This window comes from Periophthalmus magnuspinnatus, chromosome 15, assembly GCF_009829125.3.
Source record: "Periophthalmus magnuspinnatus isolate fPerMag1 chromosome 15, fPerMag1.2.pri, whole genome shotgun sequence".
NCBI lineage: Eukaryota > Metazoa > Chordata > Actinopteri > Gobiiformes > Gobiidae > Periophthalmus > Periophthalmus magnuspinnatus.
The window spans coordinates 83697-105877 of NC_047140.1; the positions used below are offsets into that span (position 1 = coordinate 83697).

At 45.3% G+C, this 22181-nt stretch overlaps 2 protein-coding genes across 2 annotated transcripts; one reads left to right on the forward strand and one right to left on the reverse strand.

Annotated features, from left to right (window-relative positions):
- Positions 1-8: 8 nt before the first annotated feature.
- On the forward strand, positions 9-13915 carry yipf3 (Yip1 domain family, member 3). The gene is made up of 9 exons (XM_033979560.2): positions 9-299; positions 7142-7339; positions 8111-8217; positions 8364-8409; positions 8795-8887; positions 10717-10848; positions 10943-11056; positions 11565-11688; positions 13482-13915. Exons 1-9 carry the CDS (start codon positions 234-236, stop codon positions 13586-13588), a joined length of 987 nt encoding a protein of 328 aa, XP_033835451.1. The 5' UTR covers positions 9-233; the 3' UTR covers positions 13589-13915.
- Positions 13916-15342: 1427 nt separating this feature from the next.
- prph2b (peripherin 2b (retinal degeneration, slow)) lies at positions 15343-21169 on the reverse strand. Its single transcript, XM_033979564.2, has 3 exons — positions 20539-21169; positions 18304-18550; positions 15343-15540 (listed from the first exon to the last, which is right to left on the reverse strand). Exons 1-3 carry the CDS (start codon positions 21117-21119, stop codon positions 15343-15345), a joined length of 1026 nt encoding a protein of 341 aa, XP_033835455.1. The 5' UTR covers positions 21120-21169.
- Positions 21170-22181: the final 1012 nt, after the last annotated feature.

The following is a 22181-nucleotide window of genomic DNA, read 5'->3' on the forward strand; positions in this document are numbered from 1 at the left end:
ATCCACACCTTGCAGAATGTCGGACCAGGACCAGCGATCTCTCGCGAGCACAGCAGGCACTCAAGAGCCACACACTGATTAACGTAACATCAGGGCGGATCTCGCGACACTCCCGAGCTTAATCACTCTATGCCGTGAAGCAGATCCCAAACAAACCGGGCCAGGAGGAACCGGACGGTTTCACGGGTTTTTGACACACTGTCCGTGACCTACCACCACAAGGACCAGCACACATGTCCACCGGGCTCGGGAAGAGGACCTCCGAGCCGTGGGGCAGCTTCGAGGAGAGTGTGATCCAGGTCAGAGCTCCCAGCAGGCTAAAGGCTAACAGCTAACAGGCTAACAGTTAACAAGCTAATTCACGTAAATACAGAGCAATAACGTGGTTTATTATGGTCCTTAACCTGCTGCGGCCTCATGGATGCCTTCAGCTACTAAACCAGGGCTAAACCAGAACTAAGCTAGTACTAAATCAGGATTAAAGCTGCAAGCAGCGGTGATGGCCCTCGCCCCGGCGTTCCTGCCCCCCACGCGATCGCTTGGGGCCAGCTACCCCGCGCAGCATTCCGCCCGGCCACTGCCCAGCCGCTATCCACCCCCCTTCACACCGTTTTTATAGTGCAGTGTGGCCATCACATTATAGTGGTGGTGCACGGCGTTGAACCAGAAACCTCGTGTATAGTACAGGTATAATAGACCTTTTTGCCCCTTTTGAGGCCCACAATTATTTCACCAAGTTTCATGGCAATTGGACAATGTTGTGTCTTTTATATGTACCCACTCCCATAGGGGTCCACTACTAGGAGGCGCTATTGAGTTACGTTAGGTCAGGCATGAATGCGATACCCATTGTATCAAAACTTGTGTCGTGCCAATCGTTTCTATACCCCGGTGTGAGACTTTTCATTGATGTTCAGTGGGTGAAAATGAAATCATTTGTTTTGAGAAGAAAAACAAGAAGAACATTAAAGCCGCAAGCGGCATCGAACGGCCCTCGCGGGCCTGCTTCGCACTTGGCCGACCCGGCACTCGCTGTGGGTGGCGCTAACGCGCCACTTGTCCCTTCTTTATTGGGGCTTTGGGCTGCACTTGTCACCAAACAAGTCAAAACACATTGGAAGTGCTGATGCACAAAATGGCAAAATTTGGGTTTTCCAGGCATCGCCATGGCAACACCGTGCAAAATACAAACTTGGCTCCCTGGACTTTTTTGTCGGGGACGACCTGAAGAATCACTGTGCCAAATTTTATGTCCGTCGTTGACGGTAATAAGTCGATATAAGACTTTCCAAATTTTCATACATTTCAAATTTTCCCTTTAGGATAACATGGGCGCTTTCGCGCATCGCCATGGCAACCCAGTGAAAAATATGACTTGGGTGTGATTGACTTTTTTGATCAGGATGACATGAGGAGTCATGGTGCCAAATTTTACATTATTCCATGAAACTAATATTTTTCCCATGAATGGGAAAAATTGGGAGGTTTCCCATTAGGATAACATTGGCAGTTTGGCGCATCGCCATGGCAACACGGTGCAAAAGACGACATAGGTCTGATTGACTTTATTGATTGGGATGACCCAATGGAATTTTGTGTCAAATTTGATAACATTTAGGAAAACTAAATTTTCGGCCCTCCATACAAATATATTAGATGTTCTGTAGGGGGCGCTATCGCGCCAATTTAGTTTCTATCATAATGAGTAGCTTTAGGCCCGAAAGTTTTCCAACTGATTCGAATTTGAGCCAAATCGGACTTTGCTTGCGCAAACGGGAGCAAATTTTGACTTTTGAAAATTGCAAAAATTCCGATGGAATTTTGCGGCTTCGCCGCACGGAAACCGTAAAAGGGATCATCATAAATTGGATAACTTTTGATGCCCCACTTGTGTAGATGATGTACAGTGAATTTCAGCCCTGCAGGTGAAGCGCCTTCAGAGGAGTTGACGAAAATGCAACGTCAGCGAAAACGCTGACTCGGCAATTTGGAATTTTCAATCCAAGATGGCCGACTTCCGGTGCGTCAGAGGGCGTGGCCATAATAATATTTTTTGTTTGGCATCATTTGAAGAATGCGTGTACCGAATTTGGTGGCTGTATGAAAAAGTTGACGTCGACGTCTCCCATTGATGTAAAAAATTTTACTTTTGCAGGGGGCGCTGTCGCGCCATTTTTTTATGTCCAATGATGCACCACATAAAAAAAATTTTTTTTCGCCAGACCTGAATTATGGGCAAAATTTGGTGAGTTTTTGAATATGTTCAGGGGGTCAAATTCGCGGGCCGTGCTTCGCACCCGGCCGACCCGGCACTCCCTGTGGGTGGCGCTAACGCGCCACTTGCCTCTGTTTTATTGCGGGTTTGGACTCCATTTGGCACCAAACAAGTCAAAACACATTGGAAGTGCTGATGCACAAAATGCAAAAACATGGCTAGCAAATATGCATGTCCCATGCCTACGGCATGGGTTGCTAGGACACAGGAGTCTGTGCAGGGGGCGGTGCTGCCACGAAGTTGCGCGCGAAGACAGTCGGGGTCCGCCATTGACCTCCCATTGACTTCCATTCATTTTAGAAGTAACAAGTATGGCCCATGCCTGCGGCATGGGGCCTTGGATAGGGCTCGATGTCAGGAGTGTGTTTGGGGACATGAGCGCTTCGCGCTGCGTTGTTGCTGCAATGTTGACGCTGACATGCTAGCAAGAACAAATATGCATGTCCCATGCCTACGGCATGGGTTGCTAGGACACAGGAGTCTGTGCAGGGGGCGGTGCTGCCACGAAGTTGCGCGCGAAGACAGTCTGCAACGATGAGTGCATGGGCGAAGCCGGAAGCAATAGGCCCTACGCCCTGTATGGGCTCAGGCCTAAATATTAACTGGCAGTGCGGCCCTGGCTCCATACGAGGGGGGCCGTGTCTTTGTACCGGCAACCTCACGCATAATACAGGTATGGTATAATTGATTTTTTTGGTACGTTTTGAGGCCCACAATTATCTCCCCAAGTTTCATGCTAATCGGACAAAGTTGTGTCTTTTATGTGTACTATGGGGGCGCTATAGATGCCACTGGCCATGTGCTCGTTACTGTTCTCTATTGAAAGTTTTATTCTGCATCAGTGGTTACAATTTGAGCTCTTTAGGCTGATCCATGTGTTTGTGAGTGGTAATCAAAGAAACAGGAAATTAAGTCATTTTTTGAGGGCGGGCTACACATAAACTGTAATGAATATCTCCAAAACGTGGATGAGTATTGACAATCAACATCTGTAGATGTGAAATTTGGAGTGTGAGATCATTTGTCTGAAAAACGTAGGACTAGATAGGTTTCATATACACATATGTCAAAGTGGCGTGGGATTTCAATCCAATATGGCCGACTTCCTGTTAATGATAGGACAGTGCTTCTATTCACTTTTTGGCTTGTCTCATGGAGCTCTATCACTGTTTTGAATTCTATCAGCCTACTTCAAAATTTGCCCGCCCCCGTCCACGGTGCCGCCACTACTAGGTGGCGCTGTTGAGTCACATTAGGTCAGGCAGAAATGCGATGCCCACAATTATTTCCCCAAGTTTAATGGCAATCGGACAATGTTGTGTGTTTTATACTTATTTATTTATTTGACTGGGACAATGCATATTGATGAACAGACATGATCCAACATGAATGTAAATACACCAGATTATAGCCAAAGGCTAATTTCCATCTGTTGTCCCAGGGGCTGGGGTCACAAAAGGGTCAAGTTAAAAATTGCACACTACATTACATTCACGGTTCCCATGGTTGCACATTCCATTCATTGCACATTCCACACAATTGCACATTCCATTCATTGCACATTACACTCATTGCACAATTCCCATTAATGCACCATACAAAATATTGCACATTACACTCATTACGCAGTCCCCATTATTTCAGTCAGTTGGTCCACCCCTTTCATATTTTGTTAAAACCACATTGCTACTATAGGTGAGTGCATGTTTGGTTTGACCATAACCAGTTTTTCATTTGAGCTTTAAAAAAATTGTATGTGGGACATTCTCTCAGGGTTACTGGGAGACTATTCCACAGGTTCCCAGCTTGGACAGATAATACATTCTGACCAAAGGTGGTCCGTCTGTAGGGGATCAGCAGGTCACCTCTGGTGGTAGCTTGCACGGTCCTTGCTAGATTGTCTTTATATTTAATGTACTCCTTTAAAGGTGGTGGTGTGAGGCGTGTAGGACCTTATAAATTAGACAAGCTCTTTTGAGGTTGACCATGATGTTAAAATCCAATAGTCTATGCTTTTTCAGAAAGTGACAGTGATGGTGGGAAATGGGTTTTTTATCAAGTATTTTTAGACCTCTTTTATAGAGGTTTTCAATGGTTTTAAGTGTTATGGGACAGGCAAGAGACCAAGTAGTTAAACAATAGTCTATGTGGGAGATTATCATAGAGTAGAAGTAGGTTTTAGTTTTAATGTTCCATTCATGGCCAGATGAAACATCTGTGATTTGAATTTGGGACGTGTAGACCAACGTCCGTATAAGAAATTTTTCATGTTTTTTTTGTTTTTTTGTTTTTTTGGAGTCTTTGCGCCCCTGGTGGTCAACCATAAAAATTGACCCATGTCCATAATATAATTTTTAGCTTGGTCTCATATATCTAATTTATTCTCCAAGTTTCGTAGGAATGTTGACGTTTCACGTCTATGCTAGGGGGAGCTATAGTGTTCATTTTGATTAAAATTAATATTGCATTCTATTCATGCCCTGATCACACATGTGTGATGTGAATGTGAGCTCTCTAGGCCAATGCTTGTGGTCGTGAGAGGACAGGAAAAAACTGGAAATTAAGGTGTTTGTTGGCAATGTGGTACGGGCAGACAGCGTGGAAGTTTGTGAAAACCCATGGGTCTAGATGTGGCATGTGAAATCTAAGTGGACCAAAAACCTGTGACAAGATAAGTTTTGAAAACAGGTGGTGAAAAAAGTGTTGAATTTTCGATCCAATATGGCCGACTTCCTGTCCGCCAGAGGGCAGCACTATGATTGGCTTTTTTGCTTATCTCCATGAGCTTTATCACTGCAGGGAATTTCATCGAGTTACAGCGAAAACTTCATGTTGGCTCCCAATTCATTTGAAAATTTTGAATATTCTTTTCGACGTTCAGGGGGTGAAACCTGCGATAATTTGGGGAGAAAAAAAAATAAGACGAAGAAACCAAGGAAGAACAATGCCACGCACCATCACAGTGTGAGTGTCGAAGGCCAACGAGGAAGAACAATGCCCCGCCAACTAAACCAGGACTAAACCTGGACTAAACAGTTGACTAAAAGAGGACTAAACCAGGACTAAATCAAGACTAAACCAGGACTAAACCAGACTAAACTAAGGCTAAACCTGGACTAAGCCTAGACAAAAAGTTGACTATAAGCGGACTAAACCTGGACTAAACCAGGACTAATCCAAGACTAAACCAGGACTAATCCAAGACTAATCCAGGACTAAACCAGGACTAAACCAGGCTAAACCAGACTAAATTAGGAATAAACCTGGACTAAGCCTAGACTAAACAGTGGACTATAAAAGGACTAAACTTTTTGTAAACCAGGACTAAGCATAGACTAAACAGTGGACTATAAGAGGACTAAACCTGGATTTAACTGGGACTAAACCAGGACTAAACCAGGACTAAATTAGGAATAAACCAGGACTAAACCTAAACCAGGGGTCGGCAACCCGTGGCTCTAGAGCCGCATGCGGCTCTTTAGCGCCCCCATAGTAGCCGCTTCAAAAATGTATGAAAAGGATGGGGTGGGCGTTATTTTTTTTGTTTTAATATGGTTTGTGTAGGAGGACAAACATGACAAACATTCTTAACGTTTTCCTATGCTGTAAAAATGTGCATAATAAATATAAAATTTCAACATTGCCGTCATCGAAAATTTGTGTTAGAGCCTGCGACACACGTTTCAGTGCGGCGCGGTGCCAGGCAGGTGGCTGTTGTAAACAAACCAGCGAGTGTGTCATGGACCATGGATCCCAAAGGGAAAAAGAGAAAGATGGCTGATGAGAACAGAGAATTCAAGGAAGAATGGACCAAATCATTTGCTTTCATTGCCAATGCGGAAGGATTGAATGCATGTTTGCTTTGTAATGAGAAGTTGTCAAATAACAAAGAGTAATTTAGAAAGACATTTCCAGGGAAGGCATGCTAAATTTGCAGCCAACCAACCAGTTGGGAGTGAGAGAAAAAGTGCGATTGCAGTACTTCTTGAGAAATTAAAGGGAAAAGATAGAAAGATAGCTCAAAGATAGATTTAAGAAGTGGATTGCATCTCCAAACTCGACTACCGCTGCAAGTTTTGTTGCAACCCGAGAGATAATAAAGTGTGGAAAACCGTTCACAGATGGTGATTACATGAAGGATTCATTCATCAAAATATCAGGGCACCTATTTTCAGACTTCAAAAACAAAACCGAGATAATACAGAACATTAAAGATGTGCCTCTCTCCGCAAAGACGGTGAAAGAAAGGGCCATTAAAGTGGCAGGCGACATCACCAATCGGCAAATCAAGGACATTAATTCAGCTCCAGCGTACTCAATTGCCTTTTATGAATCGTGTGATGTGATCAATGTCTAACAGACAGTGCTGCTGTGCAGGTACGTGAACTCTGATAGGCCGCAAGAAGAAATTATCGCATTAATACCACTGAAAGGCCAAACACAATTTCTTCAATGTATTTGACATAATTTCATCAATGCAACAAAACATAATACATTAATATTGTAATGAAAGTTAAACTCAAAGCACCAAATATCATACAGCAGAGTAGTCACGTGGTATGTCATTCTCTCCAGGATGCGCTGCAGAGAAAATAAACATTTAAACATGAACGCTCATTGTGTATTTGTAGCCTACTTAGTCATTTTGATAGTAGGCTAATATAGCTAATATACATTTAAGGCCTGTGTTGCCTTCATATAACGCTTATATAAGGCTTTTAATTTTTTGAGGCTCCAGACAGATATGTTTTTTAACCAGAACAGCACTGGACCTGCATAAATAGGGAGGGCAAGATTGGAATACGGGAGGGTATCATGACACACAGGAGTACAGGAGGGCATCTGATGTGTTTGGACATGTTTCAGGGCGGAGGCTCAGCCGTCATCGACATGGAGAACATGGATGACACTTCAGGTTCCAGCTTTGAAGACATGGGTGAGATTCACCAGAGGCTGAAGGATGAGGAGGAGAACCCAGAACAAGATCCAGAACCAGACCCAGAACCTGACCAGGACTTCCTGAAGGAGTTCAAAGGTCAGCTGGGACGGCAGGTGGCTGATGAGGTACGGCTTAGAGTGGACCTGGGTGATGTGACTGTCCAGCTGTTTGGTAGAAATGATATCACCGTAGAGATGATGTCACCATACGAACACTACAGACTCCATTTTAATCCTAAGGATTAGAGTCAATACTCGATACTGATCACGATACCTCAATGATAATAAAAACACCTTTAGAGACTGTGCTGTTCCACATTAAATGTTGGTACTTTGTGTTCTATTCCCATGTGTTCTTGTATGCGTTTAATCCTAGTACTAGTTTATGTGCCTTTATACTTGTGAAAGGTACAGCTCAACATCCTTCTGAACATTCAGGAAAGGTTCATTTCTGTTCTGTTAATGGGATAATCTGTTAATAGTATCAATACCTGCCAAAAATGAGGATCTAGTTTTGATACTCATTTTAGTATCGTCAAGAATCTGAATTGATCTTTTTGATGGCTCTAGTATAGACATACTCTGAGGCTCCCGTGAGAGATATTTAGTCCCCCTGTTCTGCTGACTGGGTCATGTGACCCACGTGGACAGGTCTAGTGTCCAAACTTTTATCTTCAGGTCAAAATACAGACACACACAATTCATCAGGAGCCCTAAGGGCCTCTTGGTCTAAATGTAACCCAATGGTTGATCCTAAAGGCCCAGATCTGACCCAGTGTCACACAGATCTGACCTGGTCTGACCCAGTCTGACCCGGTCTGACCTGGTCTGACCCAGTCTCACTCATTTTTGACCCAGTCTCACACAGTTCTGACCTGATCTCTGTTCTGTGTTCAGGTCTGGGAGGCCGGGAAGCGACAGGCGTCTAAAGCCTTCAACCTCTATGCCAACATCGACATCCTGAGGCCGTATTTTGACGTGGAGCCGGGACAAGTCCGGACCAGGTCAGTCCCATGTCCAGGTCTTCCCAGCCCCTGGTCTAGTTCTGGTCCAGGCCTGGTCTGGTCCTACTATAGTCCTGGTTTGATCCTGGACTAGTTCTGGTCTGGTTCTGGTCTGGTCCTGGTCTAAAGCCGGTCTCTGTCCACAGGTTGCTGGAGTCTCTCATCCCTGTGCGAATGGTCAGCTTCCCTCAGGTACATTTTATATGGTCACATTTCCTTCAGACTCGGGGTCAAATGTCAACAATGTTCCCATCAGTACAGGACACTATGGCACCCCCTAGAGTCTAAAATAATCTGGACTATGTATTGGCATAACAAAATTAGAATTTATTGCGCCTTGTATTATCATAAAAGAGATGCCTGGATCAGACCTGCTCCCTCAGATTCGAGGTCAGAGGTCAACCAAAGACTCAGAGGGTCAGAGTTAGGGGTCAGATCTCGGACTCGGATCAGAGGTCGACCTCGGGGTCAGAGTTCGACCTCAGATTGAAATTATTTTTGTAGATTTCTAAACGAATACATAAATATTTAAATATGCATATGATATGTATGTAAATGTGCTGTGTTTTGTGGACAGAAAATCGCCGGGGAGCTGTACGGGCCTCTGATGCTTGTCTTCACTTTAGTCGCCATTTTACTACAGGGCATGAAGACGTCCAATACACAGATCGTAAGAACACGTTAACATGCTAACATACGCTCCTGCACATGTAACACACACTAACAGAGCATGAAGACATTCAACACACAGATCGTAAGAACATGCTAATAACACTCTAACATGCTAACATACACCCCTGCACATGTAACACACAGCAGTATACACCCTAATATACAGCATAAAGGCTTCCAACACACAGATAAGAACAAACTAATAACATGCTAACATACACCCTTGCACATGTTATACATGCTTACACACGCTAACATAGCAGTATAGACTCCAACATATGGTGGCATTTTACATCTTGCCATAGGGACTGCAGTTGGAAACTAGCTGTATAGCTAATACTGGCGCATTTACAGAAATGTTGATTAATGTGCATTGTCCCTATTCAAATAAACTAATAAAAATAAATAAATAAAAAACATATGGCATGAAGATGTTAATACACAGAATGTAAGAACATGCTAGTAACATGCTAATATATAGCCCCTGCACATGTCAACACTCATCAACATTTAGATCATAAGAACAAGCCAATATACACACTAAAAGTATATTTTAGTGTGTATATTGGTTTGTTCTTATGATATGATCTCTAACTCACATACATACACATGCTAACACACACCAGTACACATGCTAACATACACACCCACCAGTACAGGCGTTCACACTCACCTACACTTGCTAACACACACCGGTACACAAGCCAATACACATCCATACACACACTAACACACACACCTACACACCCCAACACACACCGTTACACACACTAACACACACCTACACACACACACTAGTACACACTGACATGAATACCTACACACGTTAACACACACCTACACATGCTAACATATAGCACACAGGTCACACACACACACACCTACACATGTTAACACAAACCCCAGTACACACACCTACACACGCTAACACACACACACCTACATACGCTAACACACAGACTGGTACACACGCTAACACACACATACCTACACACGCTAACACGCACACCGGTACACACGCTAACACCCACACACTAGTACACACTGACATAAACACCTACACACGCTAACACACGCCTCCACATGCTAACACATGCTTACACATGCTAACACACACACCTACATAGGCTAACACACACACCGATACACACGCTAACACACACATCAGTACACATGCCAACACACACCAGGACTCACGCTAACACACCAATACACACGCTAACGCACACACTGGTGCACGCGCTAACACACACCTGTACACACGTTAACACACACACCAGTACACACGCTAACAAATACCAGTATACACTAACACACACACCTACACACCCCAACACACACACACCTACACATGCTAACACAAACGCCAGTACACAAGCTAACACGCACACCAGTACTCATGCTCACACATGGTACACATGCTAACATACTGCACATACGCTTACACACACTCACACAGATCTGTATACGTTAACACAAACTCAAGTACACATGCTAACACACACCAGTCCACACACTAACACACACCAGGACTCACGCTAACACACACCTATACACGCTAACACACACAACTCCACATGCCCACACACACTAACGCATACCTACAAATGCTAACACACACACCTCCACATGTTAACACACACCTACAAACGCGAACACACACACAACAGTACACTCGCTAATACAAACACCAGTACTCACACTAACACACACACAGTACTCACGCTAGCACACACAAAACTTTAGTTTGCAGGTTGTCTATATGTTGTTTATTTTAGTTTGTGTGTTGTCTATCTGTTGTTTATCATATTTTGTGTGTTGTTTCAGATCGGGGGCACTCTGATGGGCACAGCCATCGGCACATGTTTTGGGTACTGGCTGTGCATGTCGGGGTTGGTGTACTTTTTGGCGTATTTGGTGAACGCTCAGATCACCATGCTGCAGACACTCGCCCTGCTGGTTTGTATTTATACTTTTGTTTCTATGGTTATGGTCTGTTTGGACTCTGTATATGTTCATATTATCTTATGTATATGTATATTTTTGGTTCCAGGGTTATGGTCTGTTTGGACACTGCATCGTGCTCTTCGTCACCTACAACATTCACTTCCACTTCCTCTTTTTCTTCCTCTGGCTTCTCGTCGGAGGACTGTCCACACTGCGCATGGTGAGTCCAGAGTCCAGACCGGGTTTAGACGGGGTTTAGAACGGGTTTAGACCGGGTTTAGTTCGGGTTTAGACCAGGGTTCAGAGACTGTTCTTCTGTTCTATAGACAAGTCATTCTGAAGGTTTGTTAGTGGCGCCCCCAAAGGCCCCCCTCTTGACACAGGACCATGTAGTCTCAGGTTTGGTTTTAAGGATCTAGACGGGATTTAGTCAAGATCAGCACGCCCTTTGAAGTTTTAAGACCAGAGTAATCATTTAAGCCAGCCCTATTGAGCCACATGCTTATGCACATGTGCCCCCTATCTGCACATCACACTAGTGAGCATCATCCAGGGTTACTCTTACCAGTCACACACCTGTCATACACCTGTCAACTTCAGAGGCTCAATGAGAAGAAACAACTCCAAACTGTTGAACAGAACAGTTTGAAGAACAGGGCAGATTCATCTGGAGACCCCTGAAATCACGACCCATTCTGACCCTGTCCTCTGATCTGGTTCTGGTCCAGGTCCTTGTCTTGGTCTCTAGGACAGTGGGTCAGACTCCGCGGTTGGTGCTGTGTGGTTCTGTGGCAGCTCTTCACCTTCTGTTCCTGCTCTACCTGCACTTCTCCTACCACAGCATTGTCCAGGGTCAGTCTCACCTGTCGCACCTGTTTCACCTGTCACAAAGCTGTCACACACCTGCACTTTTCCTACCACAGCATCATCCAGGATCAGTCTCACATGTGAGACACACGCCAGTCACACACACACATGCCTGTCACACACACATGCCTGTCACACACACATGCCTGTCACACGCGTTTGTCACACACACACCTGTCTCACACATGCGTGTCACACATGCCTGTCTCACACATGCCAGTCACAGACACCTGTCACACGCCTGTCACACACACGGCTGTCACGCACACACCTGTCTCACATGGCTGTCACACACACACTTCTCACACATGCCTGTCACACACTCGCCTGTTACTCACACACCTCTCACACACAGACCTGTCTCACACAGGCGTCACACATGCCTGTCAAACACACCTGTCATACAGATGCCTGTCACACACACACGTGCGACACATAAGCCTGTCACACAGACACGCCTTTTGCACACGCGCCTGTCACACACGCCTGTCACACACACCTGTCACACATACGTCTGTCACACACACAAGTGTCATACACACCTGTCATACACACATGCCTTTCACACACACACTTGTCACACATGCCTGTCACACACACACCTGTCATCACACGCCTGTTACACACTCGCCTGTTACTCACATGCCTCTCACACACACATCTGTCTCACACAGGCGTCACACATGCCTGTCAAACACACCTGTCACACAGATGCCTGTCACACACGCCTGCGACACATAAGCCTGTCACACACACACCTGTCACATAGACACGCCTGTCAGACACACATCTGTCACACATACGCCTGTCACACACGTAACTGTCATACACACCTGTCATACACACGCCTTTCATACACACTTGTCACACATGCATGTCACACACACACACTTGTGATCACACGGCTGTCACACAAACACTTGTCACAAACACACACATACCTGTCACACATTCCTGTCACATCCATGCCTGTCTCACACATACCTGTCACACACACATGCCTGTCACACATACGCCTGTCACACACCTGTCACAGACACGCCTGTCTCATACACGTGACTGTCACACACATGCCTGTCACGCAAATGCCTGTCACTCACATGCCTGTCACGCACTCACCTGTCACACAAACAGGCCTGTCACACATGCCTGTCTCAAACACCCTAGGGGGTGCTAATGCGCTCGTCATTCGCCATGGCGTCGGGGTCCGCCATTGACCTCCCATTGACTTCCATTCATTTTAGCAGTAACAAATATGGCCCATGCCTGCGTGGTAAGCGGTACCATAATTTTTGTCCAGGCCTATTTCATGAGTATATTTTTTTAATAATTCTGTTGAAGCATGGTTGAAAAGCAATGTCTGACTGTCACTGGTTAATTTTCATAGAATTTTCATTTATTATTACTTTTGTCAGATTCAAGTTGTGACCACACACACACACACTTGTCTCACACACACCTGCCTCACACACACCTGCATCACACTCACGCCTGTCACACTCACGACTGTCACACACAGACACACCTGTCTCACACACACACTTGTCACACAAACATACCTGTCATACACACTTGTCTCATACATGCCTGTCACACACACCTGTTACACACACGCCTGTCACACACTCCTGTCACACATGCCTGTTTCAAACACATATGTCTCATACACAACTGTCACACCTGTGTTCCTGTGACTCTAATGTAGTCTCTACAAACATGCTCTGAAATCTCCCTGTGCCAGATGCCTTTCCTGAGAGTAACTTGTGTTTTTCGTTCAGGTTTGATGGAGACTCTAGAAAATGGAAACAACTTGGAGCCGATGCAGCGCGTGGCTCGAGACGTGTCCCAGCTCACACTCAACGCCACACTGTCCTTGTCACACTGAAGATTGGATAGCACCTGTGACACTGAAGACAGAACCTTAACAGAACCTGCCCCCCTGACCGCCCCGTCACACCAAAGAATTTAATTTGTTTAATTTGTGTTTATTTGTTCACCAGGACACAGAGCGTTCTAATTGGCTGTCAGGTGCAGACCTGTGCGTTGCTGTTTAATAAGACAAAAATAAAACCTGTAACAATGAAAAACTCCAGGGTGTTTTGTTAATGGTTCAATGTTTAGGTGATTCTTTACAGTTCAAGTGTTTTTCTCAACGTTTTTGTTTCTGGACAAACAGATTTATATAAAATAAAGTCTGTGGGTCAAACTACTTTAACTGTGATGGTCACTTCTTCATTTCTTCATTAAATGGTGAATTAGACCAGAGTTGTGCTGTGAACTCAGGACATTTACACAGTTAACCTGAGGCTTGAAGCAACTCTGTTTAATCCAAATATAAGACTCACAGACTCCCTAACTCTAGTACATCTCTCTGCTCCTCAACAGCACTAAACTCCAGGCACTCACATTCAGCCCTGCTCAGAGAAGATGGAGTTATGGATGTTTGATTTAGGCTCATGTGATCTGAGCTCCCAGTGTCATTTGTGACATCATCAGCCTCTAATGCTTGTTAAACGTTTAAAGGATTAAGCTCTTCAACCTGTGACTTACCCCTGCACAAACACACACACCCCAACTTTCACCCCCACCCGCACAAACACACACACACCCCAAACCCCAATCCCATCTGCGTGAGCACACACACACACACACACCCATTCCTCTCACGCAAACACACTCATACATCCTAACCCACATTCACAATGACACACACATTTGTTGTCGTCTTATTTTAATGTTGATTTGGACCACAACAAAACAAACATTTTACAACATCTAGGCCTTCATTAAACCAGGGACTAGACTCTGAGAATTGCGCCTCTCGGGGACCTGCACCCCTGCAATCCTCTGGTCTGGGCTTGGTTAGACCAGGGTCCAGACCATGGGATCAGGTCTTGGTCCTCGTTCTATGAATTCAGACCCAAAGCCTCAGCACTGATAGGCCGCTGTGCTTCAGGTGTCCACAGGGGGCGCTATCTGTTGTAACCACTCTGCCGCACTGGGTTCTGATTGGCTGAGAGTGCAAGCGCTTTTGGCAAGTCTGAGGTTTTTCTGAAAGCTATATTCTGTTAAAACAACTTTTCTTTGTAACCCTGTTCTAATGTGAAGAAATGCGCCGCAACGAGGCTTTAAACCTGTAGTGCCTTCTAACCCTTCAGTAATGCTGCCCTCCTCTGGTACACAGCAGCCACTGTCTTCTATGAAGCTCCTCTAGGTTTTTAAAGTCCATTTTAGCTGCCTAAAAACTAGCTGCCTTAGCTTTAGCTTGATGGTGTACGTAGTACTTTAGCTTATTTAGCTAGTTTTAGCTTGTTTAGCTTGTTTAGTATTTTGTGGCTTCACTCCTCAATGCAGAACAGTCCCAGCACCCTCCTCTGGTGACGTTCTCACATGTTTCATGTTTCCACATTAAACTAGAGGAAACACGAAGGCGGAGCTGATTTTTTATATTTAAATATAATATTTGGACTATAGAGACTATATACACAGAGGGGTGTAATATTCATATCATTATTAAAATAAGCTCTAGATATACTTTGCACAGTTTAAAAACAGTATTTACAGCAGGCCTCTCCTGTGATTGGCTGTTGGGGAGGGGGGGCGTGTGGCTCAGTCCTTATATGGGCGTGTGGGGTGGGCTCAGGCAGCCGTTGGCTCCTCCCCCTCTGTCACCTGATTGGGTTTGATCAGAGCCTTGAGTTTGGCGCAGGCGTCGCACACAGTCTCCTTCACACTCTTCTCCAGGAGCCAGCCCTCGCTCTCACACTCCGGGTTCTCCGGGTCGGCCATGGACTCCAGCGACGTTGTCAGGTACTTCAGCCCAGCCATGTCTGCAGCCTGGAGAGCAAAAGTGCATTACTTAATATGTAGACATGTATATACATGTGTTAGATGCCCTTCTATCATTTATAATAATCTGGCAGTTGTCACCATGTTTCCTTTTGTTTTGAAAATGCCCAAAACACCATATTAACATTTTATAAGTTTCACTTTAGTTTTTGACACTGAATCACCCCTCCCTTTGCTCTCTGTGCTAAGTCCCTTCCACTTCAGAGCACTATTACAACACAATCAGCTGCATCCCACTAATGAAACTACTGCACATCACATCAGATTTGTCAAGTTGCTGTGTACACTTTTGTATCATGTTTTTGTATATTTATGGAGAATCGTCATGTGGTAGGCTTGTGGGAGGAGCCTTGTACAGGCTCGTATTGCTAACTGTAAGGAGTGTTCAAATAGTCTCCGGAGGAGATCACTACATTACTCAAATATGGATGACATCTAAAAGCTCTTCAGATGTGTTTTTGATGAGGGAACAACGATAAGGGAGTCAGATTTAGCAGAATACCTCGTCTTTAAGGTTCGAATGGTGAGCCCGACAGCAGCGAGCCCAAGGCCACACTTTTTACAGAGAAGTCAACTGCAGCCCATGATTACTTCCTGTTTGGAATGCAATGGCTAGCAGGTTAGCTATGCTCATTTATACAGTCTATGTGTTTCCATCATGAGTCACGTCACACTAAAACTTGACCTTAGGATTCCCAGAATGCACCCTGCCTCAGATTAGCCCAGAATAGACTGATCTCAGGTGAGGTGCTCAAACAACCAATCAGGGCATAGAATGAGGTTTTAGCACAAGCTGTTAGCCTGATACCTGAAATCAGAGCTCCAGTTTATAAAACTTTACTAAAACACAAGAACAGCAACTCACTATTCATGTCTCTGATCTCAGGAACGACTGAACCAGGTCTGAACCAGAACTGAACCAGAACTGAACCAGGACTAGAGGAGAACAAAAGTCACTCTCACCTAAATTTAGCCTGAGGTGAGCAGAGTCCTGACCTGGATCCTGGACTTAACTCGTTTAGAGTCTTGGCCTACATAAACTGTAATCCTGCTTATACCCTACTGGAGGTTTGGGGAAGTAAAGGTGAGATCTGGTTCTGACTCCACAATGAGACAGCTGTAAGCTGTAAACATAGACCATAGTCTTTATAAAGAAGTGTAACGCCTCCACAGCGTGAACACTCCACAAGAAGCTCAGTTGTAGCAGCTAAACTGGAGCTAGCAGTTACATATTTGGAATTCTCACCGCAATTGTTTAAAACCATTATTTTAAGACCAAAATTACATGTCTGACAGCAGCGGAGTTTTTACACAGGAAGTAAATTGAAGTTAGAGTCAATGGAGCGCAAGTGTGCCCATGATCAGTTCCTGTTTGGAACGTGGTGGCCAGCAGGTTAGGTATGTCCATCTATATATACAGTCTATGCTAGCAAGTAAGCTATGTCCATTTATATATAAAGTCTATGGTAGCAGGTTAGCTATGACCATTTATATATACAGTCTATGCTAGCAATTAAGCTATGTCCATTTATATATAGTCTATGCTAGCAATTAAGCTATGTCCATTTACATATACAATCTATGCTAGCAAGTAAGCTATGTCCATTTATATATACAGTTTATGCCAGGGCTGTCCAAACTATGGCCCCGGGGCCAAATGTGGCCCTCAGACCAATTTTTGTTGGCCCTCATGCCTCCTCCTAAACTGGCCCAATTTATTAGGAAGTATTTTTTACTACAAACTGAAGAGATTTTTCCTCTATTACCTGAATAACATCACATTGCATTGTGATACAGACCTAAAAATAATCTCCCAAGTCTTATTAACGGTACAATATCTTTGTCAAACCTGTGTTAAATGCACCATTTTACTCCCTGTATCAACACTGGTCTGTGGCCCTCTGCTTCAAATATATTTCAGCATATGGCCCTCGGTGAAAAAAGTTTGGACACCCCTGGTTTATGCTAATAGGTTACATATGTCCATTTATATACAGTCTATGCTTGCAGGTTAGCTATATCCATTTATATATACAGTCTATGCTAGCAGGTTAGCTCTGTCCATTTATATATATACAGTCTGTCCATTTGTATATACAGTATGTGGTAAAAGAGCCTCAAATTCATTTGAATGAATCTTAAACACTGTAGTTGTCCGTCTTTGTCCATAATCCAGTCACCCCTCCACTAACAAGCCCGATCCAGGTCAATGTACCACAGGTGGCACTGCCACGGCAGTAGAGGCCCCGCCGTCCTGCTCTGGTGAAAACGTGTGGACAGTGTCAGGTCATCCTTTCTGGATGTCTTGGTGCGTGTACCTCAATGGTCAATACTTGGGCCTTAAACATTCTAGTTCTATGTTTTGTTGCCGGCCTCAGGACTGTGGATGTGAATGAGATGGCAGCTATAATCTGTCATATTTACATTTGTTCATGCACTCATTCATGAATGAAAATAAAATAACCACAAACTCCCACTTTTTTGAAAGTTGTCAGGTTCCTGCCAGGTTCCTGCCAGATTCCTGCCAGATTCCTGCCAGATTCCTGCCAGATTCCTGCCAGATTCCTGCCAGATCCCTATCAGATCCCTGCCAAATCCCTGTCAGGTCCCTGCCAGATCCACAGACTGGCTTCAGGTCTGAACTCAAAGACCCCACACATACTTGTACCAGACCCTGGTCTCACCTGGAGGAGGCTGATGGACATGATACTTTTCTCCACACAGATCTTTGACACCTGACCCTGATCTTACCTCTAGAAGGATGGTGACGATGATCAGAGCTCCAATGCTGCTCATCATGGAGCTGAAGTAGGAGAAGAGGGCCTCTCTGCAGCCGCGTGTCCAGATGTTGAGCTCCTCTGTGCGCAGGTCATAGTCGTAGTGGGCGGAGTTATTGGTCAGGTGATGCTGGATACAGGGTCTGGGGGAGCCGGGGTTACAACAGCTGAACGGGACCGAGTCCATGAGGAACTTCCCCTCCACATTACTCAGAACACGGCTGTAAGACACGATAAGAACATGCCAATGTTATAGATGCATACAGAAAGGGTCCTGGTTTAGTCCTGGTTTAAAATGATCACAATGTATTTAAAGTGTTTTTAATTAAAAACTGCCTTTTGATGAAATTGATCTGCTCATATATATGTGTATATATGTGTATATATATATATATATATATATATATATATATATATATATATATATATATATATATATATATATATATATAAAACCATTGATTGTAATGTTTTAAGATGACATATTTCATTTTTGCCCTGGGGGTCAGCGGTCGGCTATGTGGTTATTTTGGGGGGTCCTGGCCTAAAAACCCTTTGTTAGCACGTATTAGCATGTTAGCGTGCAGTGTGTCATCCGCTCTTGGGGATTATAGACTTAAGGTAGAAACTTTTACCTTTAAATAAATCCCTTTTGATCCTCCTGTGACCGCAGCAGACCTGACTCACAGCCCTCTGCACAGGCACCAGGGGGCGCTACCACACACATCTGTGTAATTCTCCAACGCAGTTCTGCCTGGAGCTGGTTAAGATTTTTGGACAGTTTACAACTGTAACCCCATAACTCCTTAACCCCAACCAAATCACATGACCCAAATCCTGACCTGAAAATAAAACGTCTTCAGAAATAAACATCACTGCCTTGTGTGGCAGAACTGTGTTTTTCTCCCTGGGTACTCTCTGAGTACTCCTCAAGCAGTTATAGCAACTAATCTAGAGCTGAGTTCCATATTTGGAATTCCGACCACGAGTGTCACAGCAACCAAAGAGCAAAGCTGTTGACGGTAACACCCCTTTCCACCCGCACCGCTGCTTTAGCAGGGAGCAAGCGCTTAGCAATGCTGTCAATCAAACTTGCTGCTAATGTTAGAGGGAGTGACCTCAGGGGAAAGAAGGCGCCTGATTTATCTATTAATGTTCAATATCTTGATTTTCAGGCACAATCGTGAAATAAAAACCCCAGAAATATGTAGAGTGGGTTAATACGAACATTAAGAGCAAAATGATGAGTTTGACATGAACAGTTACAGAGAGAGGGGACACAATCTTTATACAGAAACTGAAGTGGAGTCGAAGCGTGCCAATGATCTCTTCCTGTTTGGAACCTGGCAGCTAGCACGTTAGCTATTTTTATAGTTCTACTTACATATACAGGTTAAAACTAAACTGAAAACCCACCTCTTCTCCCTGGCATTTAATACCAACTGCACAATTATATTGTTCTGTTCCTACGTATCATGTTATCTGTATATTCGTTTTTGTCCTGTGTACTCCCTCTGTTCTCCCTGGGTCCTCCCTGTATACTCCTTGTGTACTCCCTGGGTCCTCCCCGGGTCCTCCCTGGGTCCTCTCTGTGTAGTCCCTGAGGCCTCCCTGTGTACTCCTTGTACACACCCTGGGTCCTTCCTGTATATTCCCTAGGCCTCCCTGTGTACTCCCTGAGTCCTCCCTGTGTACTCCTTGTGTGCTCCCTGGGTCCTCCCCGGGTCCTCCCTGGGTCCTCTCTGTGTAGTCCCTGAGGCCTCCCTGTGTACTCCTTGTACACACCCTGGGTCCTTCCTGTATATTCCCTAGGCCTCCCTGTGTACTCCCTGAGTCCTCCCTGTGTACTCCTTGTGTGCTCCCTGGGTACTCCCTGGGTCCTCCCTATGTACTCACTGCGTCCTCCGTGTGTTTTTCCTGTGTACTCCGTGTGTACTCCCTGGGTCCTCCCTGGGTACTCCTTGGTCCTCCCTGCATCCTCCCTGGGTACTCCCTGGATCCTTTCTCTGTACTCCCTGTGTACTTCCTGGGTCCTCCCTGGGTACTGCCTGGGTCCTCCCTGGGTCAGGTCCATACCTGACCCATAGTCTCTGGGCCATTTATCAACCTCCCCACCTGACGGAATGATGGAACTGGACCTGGTTCAGAACTGGTTCAGAACTGGTTTAGATTTGTTTTAGACCCAGTTTGAACCCTGTGTCATACTCACTCTTTGACCTGGTCGTTGCTCATGTCCAAGTACCGGTTGCTAATCCACTGGACCTCAAACCAGTCTCTGAAGTTGTTGTTGCCGCAGCAGCGAAATTCGATCTGGGTCATGTCCAGAGTCCTCTTCATGAAGCAGCGCCCAGGCGTGTCTGTGTCTTTGTAAAAGCGAATGCCGTTTTTCAAACCCTCGGCCAGCGTCAGGTACACCGAGAACTGCATGAGGAAACACAAGAGCGCCACCACCAGGAGAGCGGCGCTAAAGGCCAGGCAGCCCGTGAAGTACTGCTTCAGCATGGGCTTCCACTTGGCGAACTTCATGGGGTCGAGTGAATCGTGGCACACCTTCCCTCCGAAGGCGTTGAGGGCGCAGGTGAGCAGCCCAGTGAGGATAAGCAGGTTTGGGACCAGGTGGCTCTCATTGTTGTCCATCATCTCGCTCCTCTTCCTCAGCTCCACTTTGAAGAAGATGCCCAGGCTGAAGATGAGGATGCCCACCATCACAGAGACCCAGTAGAGCATCCAGAGCCCCTGCGCCAGCTTCACCCGCTTCTGTAGGGTGAACTTGACCGGCATGAGCGGCATGATGAGGGAGGGGGTAAACCAGAGCACAAACGCTATTCACAAGAGGCGTCTTCAGCAAAGGTCACGAGGTGCGGAGCAAGGCCCAAGAGCTCAACTGCAGATTAACGAGAACAAGATTACAGCGTCACCATCACAGATTATCTGCTTTTAAACAATGTCCTACTCTGATCACTTTTGTTTCAGGTTAATATTATCAAGTATCTATGTGCTTCATATGTGCTTTGTATGTGGTTGACCCCTCACACTGTCTCTCTGCTTTAGACAGGTCCATTTTAGATTTAAAATCCAGAAACGTTCTGTTGGGTTTTAAGAGATTTCACGACGTCAGTGAGTGAAGTCAGTGAGAAGTCAGTGAGATATTAATTTTCCATGATACAAGTAGTTCTGGCAACAGTAAGATCACATTCTGTATCACTGCCACTTTAGCAATGGATAAATAGATGGTCCACTGTTCTGACTCTGGAACTTCTGCACTAACTTAATGTAAAACTCAATATCTCATGAACTGGCATTTCACTCTCAGGTGATGCTTTTCAGTTTCAGGTTTGTTGCTGTGGTAACGGCAAAACACATGGTCAAGTAGTTTACTAAAAGCCCCCAAGAACGTCTACTGTCCTACTCCCCTGTGCCCTCGCCCCAGTACTCGCTCCCCTGTGCCCTCCTGGGGGGTACTCACTGAGGCCTGGTCCAGAGCAGGTTCAGCAGCGGCTCCACAGTCCTGGGACAAGTGTGACACCAGAGAGGCTGATCTGCCCCATCGCCCCAAACAGACCCAAAGTAAGCGCTTGTGTAGGAGTAGGGGGAGTAGGAGGAGTAGAAGGAGTAGGAGTAGGCAGAGAGGTTGAAGTACTTGTGTGAGCGTTCTTCACAGTAAACAACGCTCTGATCTGAGCCTCGGCCTGAGTCCTGATCCACTTACTCCTGATCCTCATTAACTATAATGGGTTTGACTTAAGACTTCCTCTGACTCCTCCTCCTCCAGCTGACCCTCTCCTCCTCTGACTCCTCCTTCTCCAGCTGACCCTCTGCCCCTGACTCCTTCTCCAGCTGATTCTCTCCTCC

Excerpts from the sequence above, each read along its gene's own strand:
- prph2b (XM_033979564.2), bottom strand. The coding sequence starts at position 21,119 with ATGCCGCTCATGCCGGTCAAGTTCACCCTACAGAAGCGGGTGAAGCTG. Across the intron at positions 18,551-20,538 it reads AGCAACGACCAGGTCAAAGA|CCGTGTTCTGAGTAATGTGG; the intron begins GTGAGTATGACA and ends CGTGTCTTACAG. Across the intron at positions 15,541-18,303 it reads TCGTCACCATCCTTCTAGAG|GCTGCAGACATGGCTGGGCT; the intron begins GTAAGATCAGGG and ends TTTGCTCTCCAG.
- yipf3 (XM_033979560.2), top strand. The coding sequence starts at position 234 with ATGTCCACCGGGCTCGGGAAGAGGACCTCCGAGCCGTGGGGCAGCTTC. Across the intron at positions 7,340-8,110 it reads GACGGCAGGTGGCTGATGAG|GTCTGGGAGGCCGGGAAGCG; the intron begins GTACGGCTTAGA and ends TTCTGTGTTCAG. Across the intron at positions 8,888-10,716 it reads AGACGTCCAATACACAGATC|ATCGGGGGCACTCTGATGGG; the intron begins GTAAGAACACGT and ends GTGTTGTTTCAG.